Source organism: Pseudophryne corroboree, chromosome 1 (assembly GCF_028390025.1).
Source record: "Pseudophryne corroboree isolate aPseCor3 chromosome 1, aPseCor3.hap2, whole genome shotgun sequence".
In the NCBI taxonomy this organism is placed as follows: Eukaryota; Metazoa; Chordata; class Amphibia; order Anura; family Myobatrachidae; genus Pseudophryne; species Pseudophryne corroboree.
In genome coordinates, this window is record NC_086444.1 from 988,295,179 (window position 1) to 988,309,434 (window position 14,256).

A 14,256-nucleotide genomic window follows, 5' to 3' on the forward strand; every position below is an offset into this window, starting at 1 on the left:
ATGATTCCTCTCCGGCTGTGTTCCACCACAGTGAACAGAAAGCGAACATCATCTGAAGATGGCGTTAGCTGCTTCGTGCAATTTCCAAAAAGTAAAGCTTTTATGAGCTTGTTAAATAGATCTATGGGGGTGGAAGCTAGAAGCGGTTTACATCTTTGATAAATCAGTGTAAAGCCCAATTCTCCCATAAACATCCGGTAAACTGTCGTTTGCGATAAATGACAGTTATTAGTTTAACAATCAGACAATATACTGGTTTATATGAAGAAAGAAAAAAAAAAAAAATCCGACAAACTAATATGTTCAAGTTTATTGTTTCCTGCAGAAATTTTCCATTTTACGCTACAGAAAAGGTCACATGACATCGTGTATAGGCTGATGTGCTACCAAACTCAGACTTTCAAGCTTATTACATGAACAGTGCATTTCTATCTCATAGGGGCATATTCTTCATCACTTAATGGCCAGTTACACCCGCACATTTCATGTAACAGAACAATCATCAATAGGGGTCCGAAAGGGCCGTCTAATATTTAACAAACATGGAGTTTGCCTACGAGAACTAACACCATCTTCAGATGGAGTTTGTTCTCGGAACCCCACTTCTTCCTATGTGAAGGAGTTTCGGGGATCCGAAGAGGGATTGGAGCGGATCCATTCGCCACCTCATCGCTGTCTAACCAGTGGCTCTACACATGCATAAGCTGAAGTCACACATGCGCGGAAGCTGGCAATGGTGGATGAAAGTAGCAGTGTTACTGATCGCAGCCCCTAATGATAACTAGGCCGCCAAATAAGTTATTCGAAATAAACAGCAATAATCAGCAGTTTTATTGCTGCTGAACTAGGTTATATACAGTATGTTATCTGCCCTAACTTTCACACAAGCAAAGACAAAAAGTTATTTTTTATGATAGACATGAGTTGTGAGTATGTTATTCTACGGAGGACAATGTCTTCACAAGCACAAAACACAGCACCTAATATAAACAAAAAGGGGAATAATTATTAATCAGGCTTTGAAATAAGTAAAGTCACATGTATGAAAAATCTATTATTCTTTAATAAATGAATTGCATCAACCAATGCGTATACTGAATACAATCAAGATATAAAGCTATTCAATTAAAATAAAACCATACAGATAAAATTTCTACCACTTTGCATGCAAATGAAAATACAACATATAACACAAGCTACTTTAGCTATTTAAAAGGAAGCGAATCAATTCATTCTCTGAACTAAACAAGTCCTTTATAAAAAAAAACACCTCACTGAGATGACCACAGTGTGTGCAGATGAAGAATGGATAAGTGTCCTCGTTCACTCAAATAAATAGGACTAGAGTGACACTAGTCCTAATATAATTCTTTAGCAGGTGTAGAAAATAAGGTGCTTGACTTAACGGTCACAACTCAGTCAACTATATAATAGTCCCAATCAACCAGTAATTACACTGCTTTGCACATGATTTCCAAAATTGAATGGGCAGACCACCTATATGCTGTTTCAAAGCTCACCATCCATAATTGTTTTGCGGTGAGTCCGGCTGAAAGCGTGCAGAGCTGGATCTGAAGAGTGCGGCTAGGATGCACAGGACGTCTCCGTCCTCCAGGATGAACGTGCCGCTGCGACTTCCAATTACCGCTGCGTGTGATGGCTAGCGTCCGGCACCGAGTACGGTGCCTATGTAAAGATGTCCACAGCTGGTGGAAGCGATGTCACCGGTATCAGCTAACGCGTTTCACTCGTTTATGGAGCTATCAATTGGATAGCTTTATATGGTGATTATGGGGGTAATTCCAAGTTGATCGCAGCAGGAAATTTTTTAGCAGTTGGGCAAAACCATGTGCACTGCAGGGGAGGCAGATTTAACATGTGCAGAGAGAGTTAGATTTGGATGGGGTGTATTCAATCTGCAATCTAATTTGCAGTGTAAAAATAAAGCAGCCAGTATTTACCCTGCACAGAAATAAAATAACCCACCCAAATCTAACTCTCTCTGCACATGTTATATCTGCTCCCCCTGCAGTGCACATGGTTTTGTCCAACTGCTAAAAAATTTCCTGCTGCGATCAATTTGGAATTACCCCCTATATTCAGTATACGCATTGGTTGATGCAATTAATTTATGAAAGAATTATATATTTTTCATACATGTGACTTTACTTATTTGAAAGCCTGATTAATAATAATATCAGCTCAGAGTGACTTTTAATATCTTTTAGTTGTTTCTCCTATTCAAATTAGGAGATTTATACATGTTTATGCTCACACAGGCATAATTGACACCCTGCAGCTGATTATAATCTACCTCTATTGGGGTTATTTGATTACCAAAGGTTTTTATCTATCATTAGCGCCAAGAGACATCTGTAGAAAAAAAGGGGAATAATGTTACATACATTTTGAATGTTGATCTGTAGCTCCAGTTTGTAGTGGTTAAAATCTTTAGCAAGTTCATATCCTTGGTGATAGAAGGTAAAAATCCCTTGGAAGAAAGACAGCATCTAAAAAATAAACAGATCTAATTATTATAAGAATAAAGCACATAGACAATACAATTCAGAGGGCTATGCGGCACCTCACAGGAATTAATGAGCAACAGGACTCTACGGACAACACATTCGCTCAATTTTTATCGCAGCCCATAAAAGTGCGCAGCTTAACGTTACAGTGATGTACCATGGCAGTGACACATCGCTCAGAATTAAATATGCCACATGGAATACAGTAGACAATTGTACTGCTGTTTTTTGATGCTTTGATAACTAGCTGTGGATGTGATGTTGTCTGTTGATTGTAGCATATAATATAATGTGATGCCTTAATAAAAAGTAAAAAAAGATAATGAAATATGCCACATGGAGTCCTCAAAAGTATACTCTTAAAGCCTTTGCTCTAAGCCAAGAGTCAGCAATGCCTGGAACAGTTCTCAGTGGCATGCCAAAGCCTTCTCTCAGAAACTACCCTTTCTGTCCTGGAACGATCTGTGGACTCATGCCACCCCCGGTTGTAGGACATCATCTATACCCCAACCTCTGCTATCACCACTCTCCCTGTCTATACTAGGTTATTTTTACTATATCCCAAGTTGCTGGGCCTACACATTTTGCATTTAGAATGTAAGCTTTCACGAGCAGGGCCCTCTTCCCTCATGCGCTTTTCCATTCCTGACTTAACCTATCTTCTTTTCAATACACCCTTCGATGGCAACAAATCCCCCAGTTTTCTTCTGCCAGATATTTATTTCAGTGTTGTCTGCTGATGCAGCTATGTTGGGATGCAGTCAATTTACCGACAATCAAAATCCCGACAGTCAAAATACCGACAGAAATTGACAGACGGGCAAAATCCCGACAAGGTCAAATATCGACAGGTTGAAATGCCGACATGAGTATTTCATGATTTTCTCATTGAAACCGACTTGTTCATACTTTACCATCCCAGTGGACTTGGACGGGGAATATAATAGTGTGCCGGGCGTACCGTGCCTGAAGCCGCGAGGGGACGCAGTGAACTTATATGGTGTCCATGTCGACCTATGTCAACACACACACCAAAACCCAATGAAAAAACGATGTCGGCATTTTGACTTGCCAACATTTTACATGTCGGTATGTTGACCTTGTTGGTATTTTAAATGTCGTATTTTGTCCATGTCGGGATTTTGACAGTCTGTCAATTGCTGTCTGTATTTCGACAGTCGGGATTTTGATTGTAGGTATTTCATACCGATCCCGCTATGTTTACATACCCTGTTCTTGTCCTATATTGTCTTGAACTGTAGGTCACTATTTATTTGTTTTTGTACTCTGTAACTGGGCGCTGCGGTTCCCATGTAGCGCCATATAAATAACGGATAACAATAATAATAATAAATATCTGTAAGAAGGGCTATGCGGTAGGGGCTTCTATACCTGCTGGGTGCTGGGTACATGCTTGTTAATCTGTATGACTACTGCTATGGACAAAAGCACACTGAGAGCAAAGTGCTGCTGGCCTTTGCTCTGAGCCAACATAATGGAACTTCGATATTGGTCCGTGCTTTGGTACTACTGGCTACAGGACTTATTATTTATTAACAGTTTCTTATATAGTGCAGTAAATTCCATTGTGCTTTACAATGATATAGCAAAACCGGGTAATAACAAACAGTCAGAGGTAGGAAGGCCCTGCTCACAAGCTTGCTATTTGTGGTATCTGGCCTCTTCACCAGTCATACACAAAAAAGAAGCTATAACAGATTCCCTATCTCTACTGGATGGGTTGGGTATGTTTTACCGGCGGCCCAGATCCCGGCGGTCAGCATCCAGACACTTGTTGCGCTCGACACAGGTTCTATTCCCACTCTATGGGTGTCACGAGTAGGAATAGTCCGTTTTAGTCGGCATGCCGTCTGTCGGGTTTGTGAGGCTTCAGGATGTAGGAGGAGGTATTGTGACCGGCGGTCACATAACCACATCCCTATTGGATAAGCTTGCTACAGGTTACTAGACAATTTTGCTTTTAGATGTCAATAGTAAATGGATGTGAAAAAAAAAACTCAGCGTTCACCACAAAGAGCGTTGCACCATAATCAAGAAGCAGCATAAAGTGAACTTTGTTTCTTATAGGTGTCTGTTAGCACAACCTTCCTGCATCCGCTTGACAGCAGCCGCACATAACTAGTCTGTTCTATTGGGGATACCATTCCCTCCACTATTCAACTTTAAGCCAGTCACATGAACTCTCCTCACAAACATAATCACACCAGTTGCTTTGATTATAATAATAATAATCAAGGACATTTCATTTTACGTGCTTATCTTTACCATTTACTTATTTTTACAGTTTTAAAATGAAACCACAGAAAGTAGGACCAAAGAAATACTAAAGAAAATAGATGGAATTTAAATAGAAGGAAATTGCTACTAACATAAGAGGCTCTACTAACAATAACTCACAGTACGAGAATGAGAGAAAAGGCACAGCAATCATTTTAATGTATACAATTGCCCATACTAACAGGTTCCACAAATTCAAATTTTTTCCGCTCCTGGATTTCCTGAAGTTTACACACATATTCAAGCGACAGCTCATAAAAATGTTGCCGATTCTGCTCCACTTGGACATCTGCCTAAATGAGAGAAAGAAAACAGCTGCTTAGAGCTCCAGAATAACTGCACTGTACATTTCATGCCATACCCTTTAAGGAATAGATTTGTGCATCCCCTGCAAAGCAAGTCAAGAGCTGTGCGTACAATATAAACATACTTCCCGATCGAAAGGAGCCTATAACTCTATATATGGATTTTTACTGAAATCATATATTATATTAGCAAAAGGCATATATAAAGAGATACAGGCTCTCAGACGGAAAGGGCAACATGAAGTATTGCTGCATACTATGTCTTGACAAAGTGGAGTGGAAAATAAAATGTTTTTGTCTAACAATTTATTACATATTCCTAAACATTATGTTTTAACAGCAACACCTGCTTAATCTAGCAACACACATGCCACTGCATTCATCTGGAATGACCGGCTGTTGTGTGGTCATTCTGAACGCTCGGCCAACAATCTAGATTACGTTCATGCATTTATTTAATAGTAATCATATTCTGGCTAAACATTAGCATTTCAATATATAATATACACTTATATTAGATGCCACTACTATCTTTGTAAAATTAGTTCCACTGAGCAATAACAGACATTCACATGAGATATAGATATATATATATATATATATATATATATATATATAAATAAGATTTTACTCACCGGTAAATCTATTTCTCGTAGTCCGTAGTGGATGCTGGGACTCCGTAAGGACCATGGGGAATAGCGGCTCCGCAGGAGACTGGGCACAACTAAAGAAAGCTTTAGGACTACCTGGTGTACACTGGCTCCTCCCACTATGACCCTCCTCCAGACCTCAGTTAGGATACTGTGCCCGGAAGAGCTGACACAATAAGGAAGTATTTTGAATCCCGGGTAAGACTCATACCAGCCACACCAATCACACCGTATAACTCGTGATACTATACCCAGTTAACAGTATGAAATATAACTGAGCCTCTCAACAGATGGCTCAACAATAACCCTTTAGTTAAACAATAACTATATACAAGTATTGCAGACAATCCGCACTTGGGATGGGCGCCCAGCATCCACTACGGACTACGAGAAATAGATTTACCGGTGAGTAAAATCTTATTTTCTCTGACGTCCTAAGTAGATGCTGGGACTCCGTAAGGACCATGGGGATTATACCAAAGCTCCCAAACGGGCGGGAGAGTGCGGATGACTCTGCAGCACCGAATGAGCAAACTCTAGGTCCTCCTCAGCCAGGGTATCAAACTTGTAGAATTTTGCAAATGTGTTTGACCCCGACCAAGTAGCTGCTCGGCAAAGTTGTAAAGCCGAGACCCCTCGGGCAGCCGCCCAATAAGAGCCCACCTTCCTCGTGGAATGGGCTTTCACTGATCTAGGATGCGGCAGTCCAGCCGCAGAATGTGCAAGCTGAATCGTACTACAGATCCAGCGAGCAATAGTCTGCTTTGAAGCAGGAGCACCCAGCTTGTTGGGTGCATACAGGATAAATAGCGAGTCAGTTTTCCTGACACTAGCTGTCCTGGAAACATAAATTTTCAGGGCCCTGACTACGTCCAACAACTAGGAATCCTCCAAGTCTTTAGTAGCCGCAGGCACTACAATAGGTTGGTTCAAATGAAAAGCTGATACCACCTTAGGGAGAAACTGGGGACGAGTCCTCAGATCTGCCCTATCCATATGGAAAATCAGATAAGGGCTTTTACATGACAAAGCCGCCAATTCTGACACACGCCTGGCCGAAGCCAAGGCCAACAGCATGACCACTTTCCACGTGAGATATTTCAAATCCACGGTTTTAAGTGGCTCAAACCAATGCGACTTTAGGAAATCCAACACCACGTTGAGATCCCAAGGTGCCACTGGAGGCACAAAAGGGGGCTGAATATGCAGCACTCCCTTAACAAATGTCTGAACTTCAGGCAGTGAAGCCAGTTCTTTCTGGAAGAAAATCGACAGAGCCGAAATCTGGACCTTAATGGAACCCAATTTTAGGCCCATAGTCACCCCTGACTGTAGGAAGTGCAGAAAACGGCCCAGCTGAAATTCCTCCGTTGGGGCCTTCCTGGCCTCACACCACGCAACATATTTTCGCCATATGCGGTGATAATGGTTTGCGGTCACTTCTTTCCTAGCTTTAATCAGCGTAGGGATGACTTCCTCCGGAATGCCCTTTTCCTTCAGGATCCGGCGTTCAACCGCCATGCCGTCAAACGCAGCCGCGGTAAGTCTTGGAACAGACAGGGCCCCTGCTGCAGCAGGTCCTGTCTGAGCGGCAGAGGCCATGGGTCCTCTGAGATCAGTTCTTGAAGTTCCGGGTACCAAGCTCTTCTTGGCCAATCCGGAACAATGAGTATAGTTCTTACTCCTCTTTTTCTTATTATCCTCAGTACCTTGGGTATGAGAGGAAGAGGAGGGAACACATAAACCGACTGGTACACCCACGGTGTCACTAGAGCGTCCACAGCTATTGCCTGAGGGTCTCTCGACCTGGCGCAATATCTTTCTAGCTTTTTGTTTAGGCGGGACGCCATCATGTCCACCTGTGGCCATTCCCAACGGTTTACAATCAGCTGGAAGACTTCTGGATGAAGTCCCCACTCTCCCGGGTGGAGGTCGTGCCTGCTGAGGAAGTCCGCTTCCCAGTTGTCCACTCCCGGAATGAACACTGCTGACAGTGCTAACACGTGATTTTCCGCCCATCAGAGAATTCTTGTGGCTTCTGCCATCGCCATCCTGCTTCTTGTGCCGCCCTGTCGGTTTACATGAGCCACTGCCGTGATGTTGTCTGACTGAATCAGTACCGGCTGGTTTTGAAGCAGGGGTCTTGCCTGACTTAGGGCATTGTAAATGGCCCTCAGTTCCAGAATATTTATGTGTAGGGAAGTCTCCTGACTTGACCATAGTCCCTGGAAGTTTCTTCCCTGTGTGACTGCCCCCCAGCCTCGAAGGCTGGCATCCGTGGTCACCAGGACCCAGTCCTGTATGCCGAATCTGCGGCCCTCTTGAAGATGAGCACTCTGCAGCCACCACAGCAGAGACACCCTGGTCCTTGGAGACAGGGTTATCAGCCGATGCATCTGAAGATGCGATCCGGACCACTTGTCCAACAGGTCCCATTGAAAAGTCCTTGCATGGAACCTGCCGAATGGCATTGCTTCGTAGGAAGCTACTATTTTTCCCAGGACTCGCGTGCAGTGATGCACCGACACCTGTTTTGGTTTCAGGAGGCCTCTGACTAGAGATGACAGCTCCTTGGCTTTCTCCTCCGGGAGAAACACTTTTTTCTGTTCTGTGTCCAGAACCATCCCCAGGAACAGTAGACGTGTCGTAGGGACCAGCTGTGACTTTGGAATATTTAGAATCCAACCGTGCTGTTGTAGCACCTCCCGAGATAGTGCTACCCCGACCAACAACTGCTCCCTGGACCTCGCCTTTATCAGGAGATCGTCCAAGTACGGGATAATTAAAACTCCCTTTTTTCGAAGGAGTATCATCATTTCGGCCATTACCTTGGTAAATACCCTCGGTGCCGTGGACAGACCAAACGGCAACGTCTGGAATTGGTAATGACAATCCTGTACCACAAATCTGAGGTACTCCTGGTGAGGATGGTAAATGGGGACATGCAGGTAAGCATCCTTGATGTCCAGTGATACCATGTAATCCCCCTCGTCCAGGCTTGAAATAACTGCCCTGAGCGATTCCATCTTGAACTTGAATTTTTTTATATAATTGTTCAAGGATTTCAAATTTAAAATGGGTCTCACCGAACCGTCCGGTTTCGGTACCAAACATTGTGGAATAGTAACCCCGTCCTTGTTGAAGGAGGGGCACCTTGACTATCACCTGCTGGGAATACAGCTTGTGAATTGCCTCTAGCACAGCCTCCCTGTCTGAGGGAGTTGTTGGCAAGGCAGATTTGAGGAAACGGCGAGGGGGAGACGTCTCGAATTCCAGCTTGTACCCCTGAGATACCACTTGAAGAATCCAGGGATCTACCCGTGAGCGAGCCCACTGATTGCTGAAGTTCTTGAGACGGGCCCCCACCGTACCTGGCTCCGCCTGTGGAGCCCCAGCGTCATGCGGTGGACTTAGAGGAAACGGGGGAGGACTTTTGTTCCTGGGAACTGGCTGTATGCTGCAGCTTTTTCCCTCTACCTCTGCCTCTGGGCAGAAAGGACGCGCCTTTAACCCGCTTGCCTTTTTGGGGCCGAAAGGACTGTACTTGATAATACGGTGCTTTCTTTGGTTGTGAGGGAACATGGGGTAGAAAAGCTGACTTCCCAGCTGTCGCTGTGGAAACGAGGTCCGAGAGACCATCCCCAAACAACTCCTCACCCTTATAAGGCAAAACTTCCATATGCCTTTTAGAATCTGCATCCCCTGTCCACTGCCGAGTCCATAACCCTCTCCTGGCAGAAATGGACATTGCACTTATTTTAGATGCCAGCCGGCAAATATCCCTCTGTGCATCTCTCATGTATAAGACTGCGTCTTTTATATGCTCTATGGTTAGCAATACAGTGTCCCTGTCAAGGGTATCAATATTTTCCGACAGGGAATCTGACCACGCAGCTGCAGCACTGCACATCCATGCTGAAGCAATAGCCGGTCTTAAAATAATACCTGAGTGTGTATATACAGACTTCAGGATAGCCTCCTGCTTCCTATCAGCAGGCTCCTTCAGGGTGGCCGTATCCGGAGACGGTAGTGCCACCTTCTTTGACAGGCGTGTGAGCGCTTTATCCACCCTAGGGGATGTTTCCCAACGTGACCTATCCTCTGGCGGGAAAGGGTACGTCATTAGTAACTTTTTAGAAATTACCAGTTTCTTATCGGGGGAAGCCCACGCTTCTTCACACACCTCATTTAATTCATCAGATGGGGGAAAAACCACTGGTAGTTTTTTCTCCCCAAACATAATACCCTTTTTTGTGGTACCTGGGGTAACATCAGAAATGTGCAACACATTTTTCATTGCCTCAATCATGTAACGTGTGGCCCTATTGGAAGTTACATTAGTCTCATCGTCGTCGACACTGGATTCAGTATCCGTGTCGACATCTGTGTCTGCCATCTGAGGTAGCGGGCGTTTTAGAGCCCCTGATGGCTTTTGAGACAGTTGGGCAGGCACGAGCTGAGAAGCCGGCTGTCCCACATCTGCTATGTCGTCAAACCTTTTATGTAAGGAGTTGACACTTTCACGTAATTCCTTCTACAAGTCCATCCACTCAGGTGTCGGCCCCGCAGGGGGTGACATCACATTTATCGGCATCTGCTCCGCCTCCACATAAGCCTCCTCATCAAACATGTCGACACAGCCGTACCGACACACCGCACACACACAGGGAATGCTCTGACTGAGGACAGGACCCCACAAAGCCCTTTGGGGAGACAGAGAGAGAGTATGCCAGCACACACCAGAGCACTATATAACACAGGGATTAACACTATAACTGAGTGATTTTCCCTTATAGCTGCTTATATGTATACTACTGCGCCTAAATTTAGTGCCCCCCCTCTCTTTTTTACCCTTTGTAGTCTTGAAACTGCAGGGGAGAGCCTGGGAGCGATCCTTCCAGCGGAGCTGTGAGGGAAAAATGGCGCCAGTGTGCTGAGGAAGATAGCTCCGCCCCTTTTTCGGCGGACTTCTCCCGCTTTTTTATGGATATCTGGCAGGGGTATTTTTCACATATATAGCCTCTCAGACTATATTATGTGAGTTTTATGCCAGCAAGGTGTTTAATATTGCTGCTCAGGGCGCCCCCAGCGACCTGCACCCATCAGTGACCGGAGTGTGAGGTGTGCATGAGGAGCAATGGCGCACAGCTGCAGTGCTGTGCGCTACCTTGTTGAAGACCGAAGTCTTCTGCCGCCGATTTCCAGGACCATCTTCTTGCTTCTGGCTCTGTAAGGGGGACGGCGGCGCGGCTCCGGGACCGGACGACCGAGGCTGGGCCTGTGTTCGATCCCTCTGGAGCTAATGGTGTCCAGTAGCCTAAGAAGCCCAAGCTAGCTGCAAGCAGGTAGGTTCGCTTCTTCTCCCCTTAGTCCCTCGTAGCAGTGAGTCTGTTGCCAGCAGATCTCACTGAAAATAAAAAATCTAAAAGTATACTTTCTTTTCTAGGAGCTCAGGAGAGCCCCTAGTGTGCATCCAGCTCAGCCGGGCACAAGATTCTAACTGAGGTCTGGAGGAGGGTCATAGTGGGAGGAGCCAGTGCACACCAGGTAGTCCTAAAGCTTTCTTTAGTTGTGCCCAGTCTCCTGCGGAGCCGCTATTCCCCATGGTCCTTACGGAGTCCCAGCATCCACTTAGGACATCAGAGAAATATTTATTTATTTTAGATCGCATGGATGTCTGTTATTGCTCAGCAGAATGAGTTTTACAAAGACAGTAGTGGCATCTAATATTGTGATGTGTATTTTATATTGTACACATTGATCACAAAAAGTCTTTGTACACAATATTTGCATCTTTTCCTTCAGGGACAGTGGCGTCATAAGGTGAATGCGGCCGGCCCTTGGGTATCACCCGCGGAGGGGCTGACACCAGAGTGCCGGCTCCTCCGCAGTGAGAGAAGCCAGGTGCTGCAGTGTGACAGCCTCGTACAGCACCTGGCTCCTGTCATTGATGAGGAGCCGACAGCAAAGGAATAGTGTCTCCGGGGGCTGCCCAGTACAGCCCAGCATCTCCGGAGATGCTGGGCATGCCCTCGGAGTGATGAGCACGGGATCTCCTCAAGACCCCGCTCCCATGTATATGACCACTCCATATTATGTGCATCCACGCCCCCAATTTGTCTCGAACGCTCCTCCGGCGAGCAGGGAGATCCAGGGTACGCACCGGGTGTCACCACACCTAGTGACGCCTCTGTTCAGGAATTAACACACTAAAAGATGATTGGTATTCCATCTACTGGACTAACCTGTATACTGTAACTTCATGAGTCAAGATAAGCTGCCTGATTAGTGATTAATATATAGTCGGATTATCTTGCAATATAGATCTTGAGATACGTGTGTGAGTGTGTATTGCATGTTTAATATATAAATATATATAAATCTATATATATAAATATATATATATATATATATATATATATATATATATATATATATATGCGAAAGCCCTCACTCACTGACTGACTGCACCTCCAGTGTGTAGAATTTAATAAACTACAAAAATAGTCCTTTCACTTTTTTACCGTATCTGCTATGGGTGCTCCTCGGGTAACACCAAGAACAATGGATTAATATTTACTTACATTAAGATGTCTCAAATTTACATCTCTAAAGATGTACAAAAAAATGTACACTATTTTATATTTACAACCGTAGAAATCAGAAACTCCCATATCTACATATTGTGTAATAAATATATATATATAAATATATATACACATATACATACATACATACATACAGTGTGTACACACATATATATATATACATACATACATACACACATACACACACATATACATACATACATACACAGTACGCATACATACATACATACATACATACATACATAATAAAAAATAATTTTTCATTCCCATGGTTCATAAACAGTCCCTAGAAGTATATTTGTCCACTCAAAAAATTATATTTATATACATAGTCATTTTTGTCTTGAGGAGCCTGCACACTGCTCGCTCAGAGTATCAAACTTCTGTTTTCTCTTACGTCCTAGAGGATGCTGGGGACTCCGTAAGGACCATGGGGTATAGACGGGCTCCGCAGGAGACATGGGCACTATAAAGAACTTTTAGTATGGGTGTGCACTGGCTCCTCCCTCTATGCCCCTCCTCCAGACCTCAGTTAGATTTTGTGCCCAGAGGAGATAGGGTGCATTACAAGGGAGCTCTCCAGAGTTTCTCTGAAAAAGATTTTTGTTAGGTTTTTTATTTTCAGGGAGCACTGCTGGCAACAGGCTCCCTGCATCGTTGGACTGAGGAGAGAGAAGCAGACCTACTTAACTGATAGGCTCTGCTTCTTAGGCTACTGGACACCATTAGCTCCAGAGGAACGCATATCTCACCCCGCCGTTCGTCCCAGAGCCGCGCCGCCGTCCTCCTCGCAGAGCCGGAAGATAGAAGCCGGGTGAGTATAGGAAGAAAAGAAGACTTCAAGGCGGCAGAAGACTTCAGATCTTCACTGAGGTAAGCGCGCAGCGGTAACGCTGCACGCCATTGCTCCCACACACTACACACACGGAACAGGCACTGATGGGCGCAGGGGGGGCATCAATAAACCTCTGGACTGGCATATAAGGGTACATTAGGCTGCGGAAGCAGTAAATGGAGAGATCCCCGCCATTTTTTGAATATTGAAGCGGGACCTCAGCACTAACAGCGCCATTTTCTCCACAGAAGCTGCAGAGAAGCTGGCTCCCCGGACTCTCCCCTGCTGAATTCGGTGACAGAGGGCTGAAAAGAGGGGGGGGGGGGGGAGGGGGCATTTTTTTAAGCGCAGTGAGTGTGTATACACATTGATTATATATAAAAAGCGCTACCTGGGTGTGTTCCAGTGTCAGTTGGTGCTGGGTGTGTGCTGGCATACTCTCTCTCTGTCTTTCAAAAGGGCCTTGTTGGGGAATTGTCCCCTTATAGATATATCCCTGTGTGTGTGGGAGTGTCGGTACGTGCGTGTCGGCATTTCTGAAGCGGAAGGCTCGTCCAAGGAGGAGGTGGAGCAGATGAGTGGTGTGTCTCCGTCGGCAACGCCGACTCTTGATTGGATGGACATGTGGCATATGTTGAATGCAAGTGTGGCCTCATTACATAAGAAACTGGACAAAGCAGAGTCCAAAGAGAAAGCAGGGAGTCAATCCACGAATTGGACTGGGTCACAGGGCCCTTCAGGGTCTCAAAAACGTCCCCTATCCCAAATAGTAGACACTGATACCGACACGGATTCTGATTCTAGTGTCGACTACGATGATGCAAGATTGCACCCAAGGGTGGCAAAAAGTATTCAGTGTATGATTATTGCAATAAAAGATGTTTTGCATATCACAGATGACCCCTCTGTCCCTGACACAAGGGTGCGCATGTATAAGGAAAAGAAACCTGAGGTAACCTTTCCCCAGTCTCATGAGCTTAACGAGTTATTTGAAAAAGCTTGGGAAACTCCAGATAAGAAACTGCAGATTCC

The 14,256-nt window shown here is 44.8% G+C and overlaps 1 protein-coding gene across 4 annotated transcripts in view; it reads right to left on the reverse strand.

Annotated features, from left to right (window-relative positions):
- ARHGAP10 (Rho GTPase activating protein 10) overlaps positions 1-14,256 on the reverse strand; it is a 614,077-nt gene that overhangs the window by 334,924 nt on the left and 264,897 nt on the right. For all 4 annotated transcript variants that reach the window (XM_063920579.1, XM_063920578.1, XM_063920581.1 and 1 more), the window contains exons 6-7: positions 5,009-5,119; positions 2,406-2,510 (exon numbers count right to left, since the gene is read on the reverse strand). In XM_063920579.1, coding sequence (XP_063776649.1) covers positions 2,406-2,510; positions 5,009-5,119 — 216 coding nt within the window. The remainder of the gene's footprint in view (positions 1-2,405; positions 2,511-5,008; positions 5,120-14,256) is intronic.